At 36.5% G+C, this 15,680-nt stretch overlaps 3 protein-coding genes across 8 annotated transcripts in view; 1 reads left to right on the forward strand and 2 right to left on the reverse strand.

Moving 5' to 3' along the window:
- Window positions 1–3,163: 3,163 nt before the first annotated feature.
- LOC124153704 lies at window positions 3,164–4,283 on the reverse strand. The gene is made up of 4 exons (XM_046527023.1): window positions 4,250–4,283; window positions 3,792–3,869; window positions 3,476–3,705; window positions 3,164–3,391 (listed from the first exon to the last, which is right to left on the reverse strand). Exons 3-4 carry the CDS (start codon window positions 3,698–3,700, stop codon window positions 3,200–3,202), a joined length of 417 nt encoding a protein of 138 aa, XP_046382979.1. The 5' UTR covers window positions 3,701–3,705; window positions 3,792–3,869; window positions 4,250–4,283; the 3' UTR covers window positions 3,164–3,199.
- A 1,112-nt stretch (window positions 4,284–5,395) lies between these two features.
- LOC124153702 lies at window positions 5,396–8,771 on the forward strand. The gene is made up of 5 exons (XM_046527021.1): window positions 5,396–5,761; window positions 5,833–5,898; window positions 6,373–6,548; window positions 8,250–8,335; window positions 8,648–8,771. Exons 1-5 carry the CDS (start codon window positions 5,585–5,587, stop codon window positions 8,746–8,748), a joined length of 606 nt encoding a protein of 201 aa, XP_046382977.1. The 5' UTR covers window positions 5,396–5,584; the 3' UTR covers window positions 8,749–8,771.
- Window positions 8,772–10,889: 2,118 nt separating this feature from the next.
- Window positions 10,890–15,680, reverse strand: part of LOC124153705 (copper-transporting ATPase 1) — a 99,628-nt gene continuing 94,837 nt past the window's right edge. For 3 of the 6 annotated variants that reach the window (XM_046527024.1, XM_046527031.1, XM_046527029.1), the window contains one exon: window positions 10,954–11,226. Coding sequence is in view for 1 of the 6 variants with exons in the window: in XM_046527025.1 (XP_046382981.1) it covers window positions 11,070–11,226 (157 nt within the window). In the remaining 5 variants the exon portion in view is untranslated. Of the gene's footprint in view, window positions 11,227–15,680 lie in introns of all 6 variants that reach the window. The other 3 variants (XM_046527026.1, XM_046527027.1, XM_046527025.1) reach the window with 2 other exon arrangements.

The following is a 15,680-nucleotide window of genomic DNA, read 5'->3' on the forward strand; positions in this document are numbered from 1 at the left end:
AGAATTCAGCAGTTCTGTACTTGGGCCGGTACGGACAGGTACGGCGTACCCCCTAAAATCCAAACTCGTCATAAGCGTACCGGTTAAACTATCTTTTTAAATCTGTAAAAAATAGACTCACTCTAAATTGTCCAATGGATTTCAGAATAAGTGATTTTTGGTGAGTACCACCTACATTTTTTCCCAACTACAGCACTGGAATTCAGTATGTGAAAGTGACAGCTAATGTGAGAAGGCAGGTAAGTTATAAGAGCAATGTTGCCTAGTACCTGTCATATTTTATTCAACCGATGAAGCAACATTTATCTAAAATGAATGGCTCACAAGTATCACGGTAATGAGTTATTAAATACGCAGTTCTTTCAATTATTTGACAGTCCTAGGGACTGTTCCCTGTTCTGCCAATAAAGGTTGCTTTTGAGGTTATCACTGTGTATCGGAACAGTGTTCAAGATTTTGTCCAACTTTATTTCATCTAATCTTTCGTCATTAAACTATTTGTTTACAAAAGACTGTTTCGTTTTAATCCTTAACGCCTTACTGTTATTTAAGATACCAAATACATATCATATGAATAACACACAAGTTAATGTGTTTAGTAAACATGGGTTGCTCTTGAGGTTATCCCAGTCCATCGAAATGAGTTGTTGCACTGTGCTTGTGTTTATTTTATTCAACCGATGAAGCAACATTTATCTAAAATGAATGGGTCACAAGTATCACGGTAATGAGTTCTTAAATACGCATTTCTTTCAAATATTTGAAAGTCGTAGGGTCTGTTCCCTGTTCTGCCAACAAAGGTTGCTTTTGAGGTTATCACTGTGCATCGGAACGCTGTTTAAGGTTTTGTCCAACTTTATTTCATCTAATCTTTCGTCAATAAACGATTTGTTTACAAAAGACTGTTTCTTTTTCATCCTACATGCCCTACTGTTATTTTAGATACCAAATATATATATCATTTAAATAACACATAAGTTAATACGTTTAGTAAACATGGGTTGCTCTTGAGGTTATCCCAGTCCTTCGAAATGAGTTGTTGCACTGTGCTTGTGTTTATTTTATTCAACCGATGAAGCAACATTTATCTAAAATGAATGGGTCACAAGTATCACGGTAATGAGTTCTTAAATACGCATTTCTTTCAATTATTTGACAGTCGTAGGGACTGTTCCCGGTTCTGCCAACAAAGGTTGCTTTTGAGGTTATCATTGTGCATCGGAACGCTGTTCAAGATTTTGTCCAACTTTATTTCATCTAATCATTCGTCATTAAACTATTTGTTTACAAAAGACTGTTTCGTTTTAATCCTTAACGCCTTACTGTTATTTTAGATACCAAATATATATCATATGAATAACACACAAGTTAATGTGTTTAGTAAACATGGGTTGCTCTTGAGGTTATCCCAGTCCTTCGAAATGAGTTGTTGCACTGTGCTTGTGTTTATTTTATTCAACCGATGAAGCAACATTTATCTAAAATGAATGGGTCACAAGTATCACGGTAATGAGTTCTTAAATACGCATTTCTTTCAATTATTTGACAGTCGTAGGGACTGTTCCCGGTTCTGCCAACAAAGGTTGCTTTTGAGGTTATCATTGTGCATCGGAACGCTGTTCAAGATTTTGTCCAACTTTATTTCATCTAATCATTCGTCATTAAACTATTTGTTTACAAAAGACTGTTTCGTTTTAATCCTTAACGCCTTACTGTTATTTTAGATACCAAATATATATCATATGAATAACACATAAGTTAATGTGTTTAGTAAACATGGGTTGCTCTTGAGGTTATCCCAGTCCATCGAAGTGAGTTGTTGCACTACGTTTTTGTTTATTTTATTCAGCCGATGAAGCAACATTTATCTAAAATGAATGGCTCACAAGTATCACGGTAATGAGTTCTTAAATACGCATTTCTTTCAAATATTTGAAAGTCGTAGGGTCTGTTCCCTGTTCTGCCAACAAAGGTTGCTTTTGAGGTTATCACTGTGCATCGGAACGCTGTTTAAGGTTTTGTCCAACTTTATTTCATCTAATCTTTCGTCAATAAACGATTTGTTTACAAAAGACTGTTTCGTTTTCATCCTACATGCCTTACTGTTATTTTAGATACCAAATATATATCATTTAAATAACACATAAGTTAATACGTTTAGTAAACATGGGTTGCTCTTGAGGTTATCCCAGTCCATCGAAATGAGTTGTTGCACTGTGCTTGTGTTTATTTTATTCAACCGATGAAGCAACATTTATCTAAAATGAATGGCTCACAAGTATCACGGTAATGAGTTCTTAAATACGCATTTCTTTCAATTATTTGACAGTCGTAGGGACTGTTCCCTGTTCTGCCAACAAAGGTTGCTTTTGAGGTTATCACTGTGCATCGGAACGCTGTTTAAGGTTTTGTCCAACTTTATTTCATCTAATCTTTCGTCAATAAACTATTTGTTTACAAAAGACTGTTTCGTTTTCATCCTACATGCCTTACTGTTATTTTAGATACCAAATATATATCATTTAAATAACACATAAGTTAATACCCCAGTAAACACAAAATGCTGCAGAGGCGCATCAGATGCGCTTCGCGGCAGCGCTGCAGCTGCGGCGAAGGCGCTGCTGCAGCGCGTCTAGCACTCCCAAACTTCCCTTTTTTGCATGTCATAAGCGCTGCACAAGCATGTCATAAGCGCTGCACAAGCATGTCATAAGCGCTGCACAAGCATGTCATAAGCGCTGCACAAGCATGTCATAAGCGCTGCACAAGCATGCCAGGAGCGCTGCAGAAGCATGCCAGGAGCGCTGCGCTAATGTGCCACGATCGCTTCAAACGCATGTCCGAATCGCTGAAAATACATTCCTAATGTGCCACTACTACCGCCGCAAAAAAAGGTAGAACGCTGAACTTTAGGCATTTGTATGAAATTCTGCCGAAGCTCCACAGGGTCGTTTCAGATATCGTTGTACTCGTTGTACTAATGATCCATTGTTGTAGTCAAATAAACAATGAGTTGAACGATATCTGACACGACTGTCGAGCTTCGGCAGAATTTATACAAATGCTTAACGTTCAGCATTCTACCATTTTTGCGCCGATAATAGCAATCTTCAAGTACTACTTAAGTATGTGAGGGGCAGCAAGAATTAATTGAAAACACAGGTTTGCAATAAATGATTTTATTAATGATTACTCTGTTTTAAGTATACATTAGAGTACTGATTAATGATAGACATAATACACGAAGACACTCACCCATAATGACACTGCATATTTTCGTTCCCATAAACTTTTTCTTCTTCATCCCCTCAACTCCAGACTTTCCGGTGAGGCAGAAGTGCTTCGCTGAGGGTTGCTCCTCATCACCACAAATGCGAGCAAGTTGAGTAACCTGTAAAGAAAAATATTATGTAATCAACGGAATTCTGGTTGAAATTATCATAAAAGAATTAAACACAAATGATTGAGGCCTTACCAAATTATTGTGGAGAGATACATCCTCTGACAGTTCCCTCTCAAGCTCCTCTACATCATCCAAAGTTTTAAGAGGGAATTTCCGGTTGACGGAAATGCTCTCTTCATTCACTACAGGCTTGGACTTTAGCTCTTTCTTTAATTCTGTGAGCATGCTTAAAGCCATGCTCACCTTCCCATCTAATCTTCTGTATCTCTTTTCCCATATCTTCTCCTGAGCTTGCATGAACCCTAAAATTTTAAATGTGGAAAGGTTAGTTTACAAAGTGACCTTTATGTCAGTACTTATATAAATAAATACATGATAAAAATATTACCATACAACTCTTCTGCTGTTGCCGGCCGCTTAGTCTCTCTTTCTTTCCCACCAGGTGCTTGCGGATCTAGTTGTTTTCCTGCTATGAGAAATGTCCATTAATTTTAACTCGTGTACTGCATAATACATCATCGCGTCAGCCCATCTCGTTAGACAATCTTTTTAATATTTTACTAAAAAGGTTGGCTAACTAAAAAATTTTGAGCTGCGAACTTTTCCTGTGACATGCGGTACACATTTCCTATTTCACTATTAATGGAAACCTATATAAGCAATATTTAAAAGCTTATATCCAATGGTTCCGAACATAACTACGACCACGTATGTAAACAAAAACACAAAGTCTTAAAATGTGTTTATATTCACCATGCTAGAATGCCAATTCTACCTAATTTCAAGGAGAATTGAATTTAAATTAACTAAAATTATACATTTTAAAAGAAGATGATAAATTCTTATCTAATAAGAATCCCCAAGGACGATCAACAGTTCCACAACGTTGGCCGCCATAGACTCAGTAAACTTCCCAAGCACCCTGGTAAACAATCGCGTAGCGGAGGATTGTTGCATTGTTGCACAAACTCGCATTAGCAGCGTACCAGCAGCGTGCTGCAGGCATGCTTTGCGCATGCGCTGTTGATGCGCTGCAATTGCATGTTTCGCCAGCGGGCTGCGAAAGAGCGCTGCACAAGCGCTGTTACCGCGCTTCATTGAAACGGAAACGAACTTGCAGCTGTGAAACCCCTGTGCAGCGCTGCTGCAGCTATTCGTGTTTACTGGGACGTTTAGTAAACATGGGTTGCTCTTGAGGTTATCCCAGTCCTTCGAAATGAGTTGTTGCACTGTGCTTGTGTTTATTTTATTCAACCGATGAAGCAACATTTATCTAAAATGAATGGCTCACAAGTATCACGGTAATGAGTTCTTAAATACGCATTTCTTTCAATTATTTGACAGTCGTAGGGACTGTTCCCGGTTCTGCCAACAAAGGTTGCTTTTGAGGTTATCATTGTGCATCGGAACGCTGTTCAAGATTTTGTCCAACTTTATTTCATCTAATCTTTCGTCATTAAACTATTTGTTTACAAAAGACTGTTTCGTTTTAATCCTTAACGCCTTGCTGTTATTTTAGATACCAAATATATATCATTTGAATAACACATAAGTTAATGTGTTTAGTAAACATGGGTTGCTCTTGAGGTTATCCCAGTCCATCGAAATGAGTTGTTGCACTACGTTTTTGTTTATTTTATTCAGCCGATGAAGCAACATTTATCTAAAACGAATGGCTCTCAAGTATCACGGTAATGCTCATTTCATATACAGTAAACATATTAACTTATATTACTTCATATGTAGTAAACATATTAACTTATATGTATAAATCTATGCAAAGAAATATCCCAATTTTTTTGCGGTTACATATGTCATATATTACAACACTTTCCAATCCTGTTTTCCTTTAAAACTACATCTCTTCATTTTCACTTAATTTTTAACTTCGCGGCGTTTTGTGCCTCTTTGCGCATTTCGCCATGACAGGTTGCTTTCTGAGGTTATCCCTCTCTCCAATAAGAAGGACTCCCCCATTTACCCTTGTTTTGTGGTTGGTTGTGGTGTGTGGTGGTGTGGCAAGGGTTGCTTGGCGAGTACCGCATGTCGCTCTGCCCGTGGAAGGAAAAGCGGTACAAGCTGAGGAAAGAATACCATTAGGACTATACTTAATGAGAGATCGGAAATAAGTTGCTGTAGGAACTACGGGAAATTACTGAAGCAATTGGAACTTATTGAGAAATGCGTCGCCCAAGAAAGCAAACGCCAAATACCAGAAGGAAAGGATCAATGCGTGATACGGATGGACCGAAAGTTACCATGGCAGCCACGGCAGCTGCCCGTCGTCTTCGGGAAGATATGTGGGCGTATGAATTGATTGTTGGAAGTAGTTACGGAAATCAAAGTTGCAGCGGGGCAGTAAGTTGCTATTGGTGGCTTTGTTGCCGGTGAAGTTTAATGTCTACAGCTTTTTTTGTTGATTAATACAGGGCTCAAGTTATTACCTCAGTGCGACGTGGCTAATGCAAGAACTATATGCAAGTTGCTACCAAACCGTAAGTATTTAAATTGGTTTAAAACTATTATGTAAATGTGATTTCGTAGTGAATGCTGCGCTCAAAATTCGAAGCATTATTCTTCCTAAGGAAGCTTGCTTGCGTCACCATTGGCACAATTATTTTGTGGACATATTTTAGTTGAGTGCCGTGGAGGATGATTTTTCTGTTATAATTTCGCGATCTGGACATTTACCCGCTAAACCAATTTTGTAATTTGGAAGAAACAAAATAAAGTTGTGTTACCAAATACGACATTATGAGTATACATTTAGATCTAATAGATGCTATCTTATGCTAATTTATTTGCACCACGGTTATTGAAGTAAAAATTGTGATATTAAAGTACAGCATATACTTCCCATTCCCTTGCTTTATCATCTCTCCTTTTCGCTAGGCAGCTCGCATTCATTCTATAATTAAATTACCAATTAATCGTATTTAACGGTCTACTTTTATTTCTTTTTATTGTAGTGGGCTCGATGCTTGAAAAGTGAGGGATTTCCAATGGAGAACCCTTCCTCATATTGTCATCAAAGGCCTCATCAGAATAACTGCATGAACGTCCCCGTCTTCCAGCCACCTAATGTCCACACACCTGACTCGAAGAACCTTCTCTTACTCTCTACTGTTGCAGATTTGGAACATAGGTATATATTTGGTTTGATTTTATATTGTGAGAATAATTGAAGCTGAAGGATTATCTTAAACATTCGTTTTGAAGAAAGAATATGTTATCGCATACTTACTTGAAGTAATGATTCGGTAACTTAATGGGTTGTGTTAGAAGTACTGATCTCCCCCAGTTAAATATTTAAAGTTCTATACTTCAAGAGACTTATAACATGGTTAAAGAATCCTTCCTTAATTCACCACTGATCAGAGATAAACTTAAATGCTTGTGGAATAGGCACCTGGTTGTCTCATATTGCGTATTCATTCTGTGAAAGTTCCCAACTTGTTTATGTATTCATGGGCGTACCCAGCGGGGGGCAACTTCAAAACAAAAGTTATGAACAAATTTTCCTTTTTGAAGAAAAATGATATTAAGACATGGAACTAAAATAAAAATCATTATTTTTTTCAAGCAAATAGTTATAAAAACTAATAAATTGCTGTCATAATTTCCTTAAAATTGTAGTTTCCTTAACCTTTTTTGTGCAAAAAAGTTGCAACTTGAACGACCACAGCTAGTTTTGCCCCACCCCCCCATTTTTGATTCTGAGAAGCCCATGTATGTATTGCAAATATATTTTTCCCAAATCAATCAGAATTTTCCAAAGCCATCAGAATTTTTGTGTCTAACTTTTGAAATTTTGACAAGAAAAACAGTGTTATTTTTTCTTTGATTCGAGTGATGGCAATGACTGATGGAAATCTCAGTTATAAGTGATCAACCCTAATAAAGGCATTGAATCAATGATTTTTCTGTCCTTCTCTTGGAAAAATTACCATCTAGACATTGGTCACTTCTACAAAAGGCAACTGTTTACTTATTACCATAGAAACTGGTATTGGCAGCTTTTGTTAGTTTTTTTTTGTGTAATACATATATCATTGTGAATGGGTGCTTTCCATTCATTGACACAAGTCAACTTGTGTCACGGTTTTCGTGTTCCATACTATTTGTCGACGAATGTTGTGACACAAGCAGGGACGGCGCTAGCAGGTGCGGGGCTAGGGGCGAACCTTCAGTGCGGGGCCCTTCACTTAAAATATTAAACTCTATACCCCATCTACAAACTCGAGCATTTTGAATCCCTACCACTCTCTGGCTAAGTATGTGTTCCCATCCCAAATTCAGACTTCGTAATTACGCCGTTATGATACCATCACGCAGTTGAGTTACAATATAAGTTATAGTATAATACAAATAAAATTTATAATTATATTTATTCATAAAATTATAACGTAAGATTAACATTAAAAGCGCGCTTTTTACTTTAAATTACTGCATTATTATTCCTTTTTCATGATATTATTTTTTGTCTAGCACGGACTTAACAATACAGTAATAGTTGAAATTGCGTTTTCAAACTATCGTATATTTTAATTTTTTTTCACGAACGCGGGGCCCCCCAAAGCGCGGGGCCCGGGGCAGTCGCCCCGCCCTAAGGCCGGCTCTGGACACAAGTCAACAAACGATTACTCGCCGGAATGTGAGAGTTATAAACAGTTTCCATGAATGGACACTAGACGACTCGTGAGTCGCATGAGTGGAAAGCACCCAATCAGAGTACACATTAATAGTGTTTCTATGAGAGCTGAGGAGAAAAAACTGCGTTTCATAAATAATCTTAGTGCTTTATTTTATATAATTTTCACGTCATAGTTTCATTATGTTCATCCAGGCAAAGATTCAGCCAGACTAATGCTACACAGTGGATATCTGACGACTTCCTCAGTAGCCAGGCTTCTGTACCCAGATCGGATTCTGGTAAATATTTGAATATTGTAATGAGATGCTGTTTGCAGTCATGACTAGTGTATCCATGCATACTTAGTTATTCTAACTATGTATTTGTAATTGATGTTTTTTATAATTTAGTTCATTGTGCCATAATTAATTTGATTTGTATCCATTTCCTCATTTTATCATTACTTAAGTTTGAGAATATATCTCATTATATTTTTAAGATTCATATAATTTTCATGACAATTTACAGGCAATGAGCAATATTTGTGTGCTTGAATATTTTTCAGTAGTTTGAGCAAGGTGAGGTATTTTCAAATATTTTCTCTATTTCAGGTTTTGGAAGGAATTTCATGGCTAATGAGACAAGCTACGATTCAAAAGATATGATGCTTTTCTCAAATGCCGTATTTATCAAAACTGAGCTAGATGAGTAAGTTTCTTGAAAATTTAAATTAAATTTGTCATGAAAATTGAAATTAACAGCTCTTTGGAGGTTTGTAAATTGTGATATTTCACAAAATATCCCAAAGTTCTAATTCTAGCAAGTGAAGCTCATGTCAAATCTTAAGGAACAAGTTATTTTAAAGGGATCTTTTCATTTGATTGGTATCTTTTTTATTTTTTGAGCATTATTTAAAAAATAATTATGAAGTTGTATGTTTGAATATATTTCTGCAAAGGATTAACACTTCATTGTTACTCAAGATTGGTCATTACCACTGATGACATTCTTGAGTACATTTTCTAATTTTGGTAACTTCTTCAACAAATGCTTTTAATTATGTATTTGAAACGTATGCCTTCTTGGTGATTTTGAGTCATTTTTGACATGATAAGTACATGTGTGATCAAGTTTTTAATTTGATTTTAATTTTTGTGCCTAATTTGGAAATATTTATCAAAAGTGTCAATTATTATTTGTTTCACTAAAATAATGGATGAAAAAATAAAGAATTTAAGGTTTCTATGTAGTTAATGTGGATTATCACAATTCCATTACCTATCTTGATATGTACTTCCAGTATAATATTGAGGTACAGCATTTTTAGTCAGTTAATATAATATATTCCTTTGTAAGGGTACATTTAGTGTATGAACTACAAACTTCAGAAATATATTTTATAATAAGACACAACGTTAAGCCCTAATCACACAATCATTTTTTCCATCCCCCTTGAGGGATTTCTCCAGTGATTGCTTGAGGATTTTGAAAAATGTTTGATTGGAGAATTTTCAATGGTGTCGTAGTAATAGGGATTCGAATTTCTATTTCAATCTTAGAGCAAGCCCCATTTTTTACCTGAAAATATCATTTGGGCATCAGACCACGAAGAGAGATCATAAGAACTTGTTTGATTTTTTAGGGGTTCAGGTGGGTGTGGTGGCCTCCCATCCAATTGGCCTGGGTTTAAATCCCAGTGATGGTGGAAATTTTTTCTAAGACTGCCCAATCCCTGCTTGGGTGGTTTGTGGAGGGCACTTCAAGGACAAAACACGGTCCTTCAGACAGGACGCTAAGTCGTGGTCCCCTTGGTGCCTTTCATTAAGAGGAGGCTAATGCTGATGCCGGGTTTCTCTCCACCCTTCCTTCGCTATGGTGCTAATGACCTAAGCTGTAGGTCACCTCCTTCAAATACCCTACCATACCTTGGTTGTCAAATGAATGACGAGATGTAAATGTTGAGGGGATGGGGCAAAGATGGGTAATGGAATGGCAAAAATGACTGTGTGATTCAGAAAATGTTATCTTATAAATGTTATGTTATTCCGGGTTCGAATCCCGGTCAAGGCGAATGATTTTTTCTCTGTGGATTTTTCGCACAATTGTGCATTGCGGGTGACTCCCGTAAAAGTTATCACCGTGGCTAGTCCCGGTATACTTAAATTCGTCAAAGAGAGAACACCTATATGTGTTCAAAGTTCGGACTTTACTCTCCGGCTGTGGCGCCGTGCGCACGATTTGGACTGCTCGTCGCATAATATGCTCAGCAGTCCATACCACCGTATAGTCCACAAATTTCCACAGGGATGAATGACGCCTCGGTAGCTTAACTGGCTAAAGCACTCGGCCGGAAATCGAGGGATCCGGGTTCGAATCCCGGTCAAGGCGAATGATTTTTTCTCTGTGGATTTTTCGCACAATTGTGCATTGCGGGTGACTCCCGTAAAAGTTATCACCGTGGCTAGTCCCGGTATACTTAAATGTTATCTACAGCTTGAGCCAACCTTCGGAGAGAGTGAAAAAGTGATAATATTTTTGTCTCGGTTCTCAAACTTTCATGCGAATTTCATATTTTCTCAGGCTGCAGAGGTGTGTTTAAAAAGAAACTGTAGTTTTTGCATTTGTATTCAAAGCAGTTTCCAAATAACAGAAGGCATAAGAGTTTGTTGCTTGTACAATCAGTACATTTCAAATGTCTTAAACTATGAGTTTATATACATGCACCAACAAACTCAGTCATATTATTGCAATTTCCCTATTTCCTTGTACTCCAACTTCAGAGTATATAATGTATAATTTAATTTCGTACATTCATCGAGGTGCCTATAGTAACATTAAGAAGTCAACACAGAATTGGTAAAATAATTAAAAAATTTAATGTATCATTCAATGCCCTGGTTTTACGTTTTTACAAAGCTTTGGCATTTGACAATAGGCATTTTTCATTAATATAAAATATATGTACATTTAAGGAAAACAATCAATATGCATTGCACATCTTTTGGAAGGTAACATATCGTAGGCATTTTGACCTCAAAGTGGTGCCATTTGATTAAAGCTGTAATGCTTGCTGCCTTTGGTCCTGCTTTTAAATTCTATAACATCCATATCCATTTGATCTTCATTATCACATGGTCCCAATAAATGGCCTTCTAATTCTTGTTCAGAGAATTTACCACGTCCAAAAATCCTGAGGAAAAAGCAACAATAATGTTAAAAGATGAGAATAAATAAACAAATTTGGTTGTTATTGTGTCACACTATTCAAAAGAGTACAATGGGATTTTTTTACATTGCGATTTTCTTTGGTATTAAACATTTTGAAATGTTGGTTATACTGTTTAATACATAATATGACTTCCACTAAGTATTTCTTTTATTAATCTCTGAGAATATTTAATGGAAAAGAAGTGTTTATTGACGGAACATAACCTTTGACTCCTTGCATACTAAGAATTTCTACGCACATTATCAAAAAAATACTAAGTAGAGGCCAAAAAAATATCTCAGGCATGGGAATAATTTTACTGGGATTTTAATGACAACATAATATTGATGTTGGGAACCAACATTGATGCTTTGAACCAAAAAAATAAATATTCTTTCCACTTTCCAATTCTTTTTCTGGTTGTAAAATGACACACGGTTTTAATTCAGAGGTAGACTGATTATTTGTTGGCCAAACCACATCTCACAAAGCATAGCACTCCTAAATTCAGTAATACATACATAATTCATGCATTCTACTTCTATGTCGGAATCACTGATGTGACAATTACTGATGCAAAATATGCAGGTTGAGAACAGTAGTTGACTAATAAAATATTTCAATATCAGAGAAACATAAATATTACACAGGTATAATACACCTACAATACACACACAACTGACTCAAAAGGTATAATAAATTTTAAAGTACACAAATTTATACCAAAAAGGGAATCAATTATTCGTTAGAAAAGAAAAATAATGATTGCACACTATAAAATTTAAAAATCAAGCAGCAAAATAAAAAATGCAAAGTTTCAAGCAAGGAACTGTTAGTGGCAATTAAAAAAACTGAATCAGTTGAGATGACATGGAACAACAAAATGGGCCCCCTCAATTTTTCATGACAGTTTGTGACCATGGCTAATACAAAGTGACTAAAAAAACAAGCCATCATCGGGTTATTTATTAAGAAATAGAGAAAGGAACAAATATATGTTCAAGGTACCCTTTGCTGGCAATGATTACTTTGAGTGCCCACGTTTACAGTCAGCTGATTAACGAACAATTGGTTTATGACTCATAGATAGTGATTTAAATGTAATACCATAACTTGAAGCGTAGGCTTTCGTAGCTAGATTAATTGGTATTGGACGCTTTCGAGAGCAGCTGTGTATTGCGCTTTGTCACACGAGCCCTCCTGGCCGTTGCAGATTGTAGCATCAGGTGATGAAGGGTTTTATACATACATTTTAACCTCTTTCTTGTCTGTGCCTGCGATAGGAAAACAATTTCCGTGCAATGAGTGGCATAGTAATATTTTAAACCTCTGTACGGAGCTCTTGTTAGGGGAGGAGTATTACTCTGGTATTCTCGTCCCTCTGATTTGGGACCCAACTCAATGGGGCACCCATCCCTTACCCCGGCTACTGGACTAGACCCTCAAACCCTCCCTTAGCTATGGTCATCTTTATGCGTTACCAGCGTTTTTCAACCAAATTTTGCATTTCATTTTCAATAAGTTACTCTTCTAAAAGAATTTATAACATCTATTTTAAGCATTGTGGAATTTTAAATGGATCTCTAGAGTTAATGACAACAAAGTTAGTTAACGCAGATATTAAGATTGTAACTCAGAAGTCAGTTATTTTTATCACTAAAATTTTGTTTAAAAATTGTTTATGCGCAGAACAAAATGAAAAATTCAATCATTTCAAAGTACAAAACAATTGTTGTATGCAACAAAATATATCATTGCAAAAACCATTGACGATATAACAACTTTGCAATGGATTCCTGCAGTGAGGATGATCATAAATGAGAGGAAGGGTCGGGCTTCATTGCCGAGGAGTGGCCCTAAGGTCTCACTAAGTTGGGTCTCAGGCCGGGCCTGAATGCATCTGACAATTACTACCTCAGCGGTAACTTCCCTTGTGTCGGCTAGAGCTGACGTCCAGTTGTTTTCGTTGAAAAATCCACGACACCCAACATATGAAAATGCCCACATTCGGCGTGAAAGTGTTAAGTAATATGGCTGCATGGTAAGATCGCCTTCATCGACTGATGATGCGACCTGCAATGGCTGTAAAAGCTTGCATGACAAAGCTCAATACGCAGTTGCTCCCGAAAGCCTCGGATACCAAGCAATATCACAACTTGCATCTACCTATAAAAGTGGCCACTCTTCCAGAAAGAGAAACAGCAGTTTTGTTTCATGTAAATTTTTTAACTAAGCAAACATTCTGACATTATATTCTATTACAAATTTCAAAATTGAATCATATCTTAAGTCATACGCATCCGAACTTTTTCCAAGCTTTTAATGTCACTCACAGAAAATATGGCAAAATGATTGCATTAAAAACTACGGAAATACTTTGCTTTGTCCTATTTAGCCTTTGCAGCATTACTTAGCCCTACAGCGTTAGTTCAGTAATAAGAATAATAGACACACATATGGGTATAGACAGTTGGGATTATTTCGATATGTTTCAGAAAATAGGATTTGAGAAGAGGATTTGATTGGGGAAACTCCTAATATGGTTAAAGTGATGTAATCAGCATGGATACTAATCAATTTTCCAATTATCTCCACAACAGCTTGAAAAGGGGAAAGATGCTGGTCATGGTAAAATTATGCACATAGTTACTTGTAAGCTATAATGTTGTTTATTTTGTCACAGCACACTAAATTTTACAATATAGTCTTATTGCTAAAATATATGCAAAACCCTTCAAACTACTTGAAGAGTGGCTAGAGTATTGACAAGGGTTGTAGATTCCCTTGGGTGAACATTGGTTTCCAATAGGTGTAAACGCGAAATTTAACTTCAGTTAAGTTGATTACATATGTAAATATGGATGGGTTTAAATTTGCCTGAAACTTTGAACTGAAAACCACTAACGGTGACGGCTAATATTATGATGACCGAACTCGAAAGGCATAATTTGAGAATGTCGTATGATTTAGTTCATACAACATACTGTCTGTATAGATTTAATTTCAAAATTATTTGTTAAAGATAAGGTATGCTTTCAAACGCTAGCTAATTAGTGAGTGTCAATACACCGAGCTGTTGTTTTTCTTTCAAATAGTTTTAAAGACAAAGAAGAAGGAATTTGGTGAATGAATAGAAAATAATGGCTCTACTAAAATTATTTGCTGTTTCCTAGAAACCAACTTTGCTTATGTCAACCAATTTCACACTACGTATTGTTTTAATTTAGCAAAACTGAGTTTTGAGTCTCCGCAAAATTTTTCTCCAAGATGATGCATTTTCTATAATTTCCGCAACAGCATACTCATTTCCTTGGTCTAGGCAATTATTTGGATAATAAGGACTGGACTCTCATGGAAATAATATAAGTATGGAGTAAATCATTGCATGCATAGGAAATTAATTGGGAAGATGTGTATTTTTTCCAATGTATTTCCTATTTTTGCGGGAAAAATAAATATCTCATGCTAAATGCTTGGCCTCATTACTGCAGTAATGTCAACCTGGATTTCCATACCCAAGTCATTTTACACCTTTCTTTACCCAGGTGGGCATTTCGAACACCCCTATGAATTTTTCAGAGCCACTTGATAAATGAATTATTAACAAACTACTTTAGTGTACATATTAATAATATTCCACAACTGGCATGAAAACTGTTCCTGGCCTTCTCGAAAAAAATTTCCCGGCTTCCTTCAAAGGTTGGTTGTGGGAGGGGGTTCACGAAGTGTTTCTGTCTCTGAAATCATGTTTGGACCTCTTGGTGTGGGTAAAATAGTCAAGTTGCACCATTTGCACAACCTAATCAAGTCAGATTGACTCCGGATAGACATAGGGCACGAAAGAAATCTATGAAGGTCATCTGCAATCAGTCACAAAACAATTCAAATGGATACACACATTGGTTTAATAAGGTAGTTTCCTTCATCAAAGAAAATGAAAGCCATTGATTGCAATTTGTTACCCACCATTAGTGTATTCATAATATACAAATTATTTGGTTTAAGAAATCCCAGTTTAGACGAATGAGCTCAGGGAACCATCTCTTAATAATCACCTATTAAAATTCCCTATGGTCGGAAAATTTCCATCGTTTGATAGGGTATTAATAATCCTTATTTAAGCCAAGCGCTACCTGCCAGCAGGGTAATCTACGCTACCGCCATGCTCGGCAGCAAGCAGCCTGCATCCTAGCAGCATTCATAGCCTCGCACCCAGGTGGCCTCTCACAGCAGCACCCAGACATGACACAGGCTTTTCCCAGCATTCATACTTAGCCGTCGCATTTTCGTGTGCTTGAAAATTTTCACTTTTTATTTGATCGCGAAAAACAGATATCGTCATTTAAAAATCTAAAAGCGTGAAATACATACTCCAGGAGTAATAATCTTTCGATTTAGGCAATAAAAATAAAATAGGAAACCACCCTATTGGTAAA

This window comes from Ischnura elegans, chromosome 2, assembly GCF_921293095.1.
Source record: "Ischnura elegans chromosome 2, ioIscEleg1.1, whole genome shotgun sequence".
Lineage (NCBI taxonomy): Eukaryota > Metazoa > Arthropoda > Insecta > Odonata > Coenagrionidae > Ischnura > Ischnura elegans.

Bases quoted from the DNA above. Each gene is read 5' to 3' on its own strand.
- LOC124153704 (XM_046527023.1), bottom strand. From the start codon at position 3,700: ATGCAAGCTCAGGAGAAGATATGGGAAAAGAGATACAGAAGATTAGAT. The intron at 3,392-3,475 runs GTAAGGCCTCAA...TTTTCTTTACAG, and splicing joins TATCTCTCCACAATAATTTG to GTTACTCAACTTGCTCGCAT.
- LOC124153702 (XM_046527021.1), top strand. From the start codon at position 5,585: ATGCGTCGCCCAAGAAAGCAAACGCCAAATACCAGAAGGAAAGGATCA. The intron at 5,899-6,372 runs GTAAGTATTTAA...TTTTTATTGTAG, and splicing joins ATGCAAGTTGCTACCAAACC to TGGGCTCGATGCTTGAAAAG. The intron at 6,549-8,249 runs GTATATATTTGG...ATGTTCATCCAG, and splicing joins GTTGCAGATTTGGAACATAG to GCAAAGATTCAGCCAGACTA.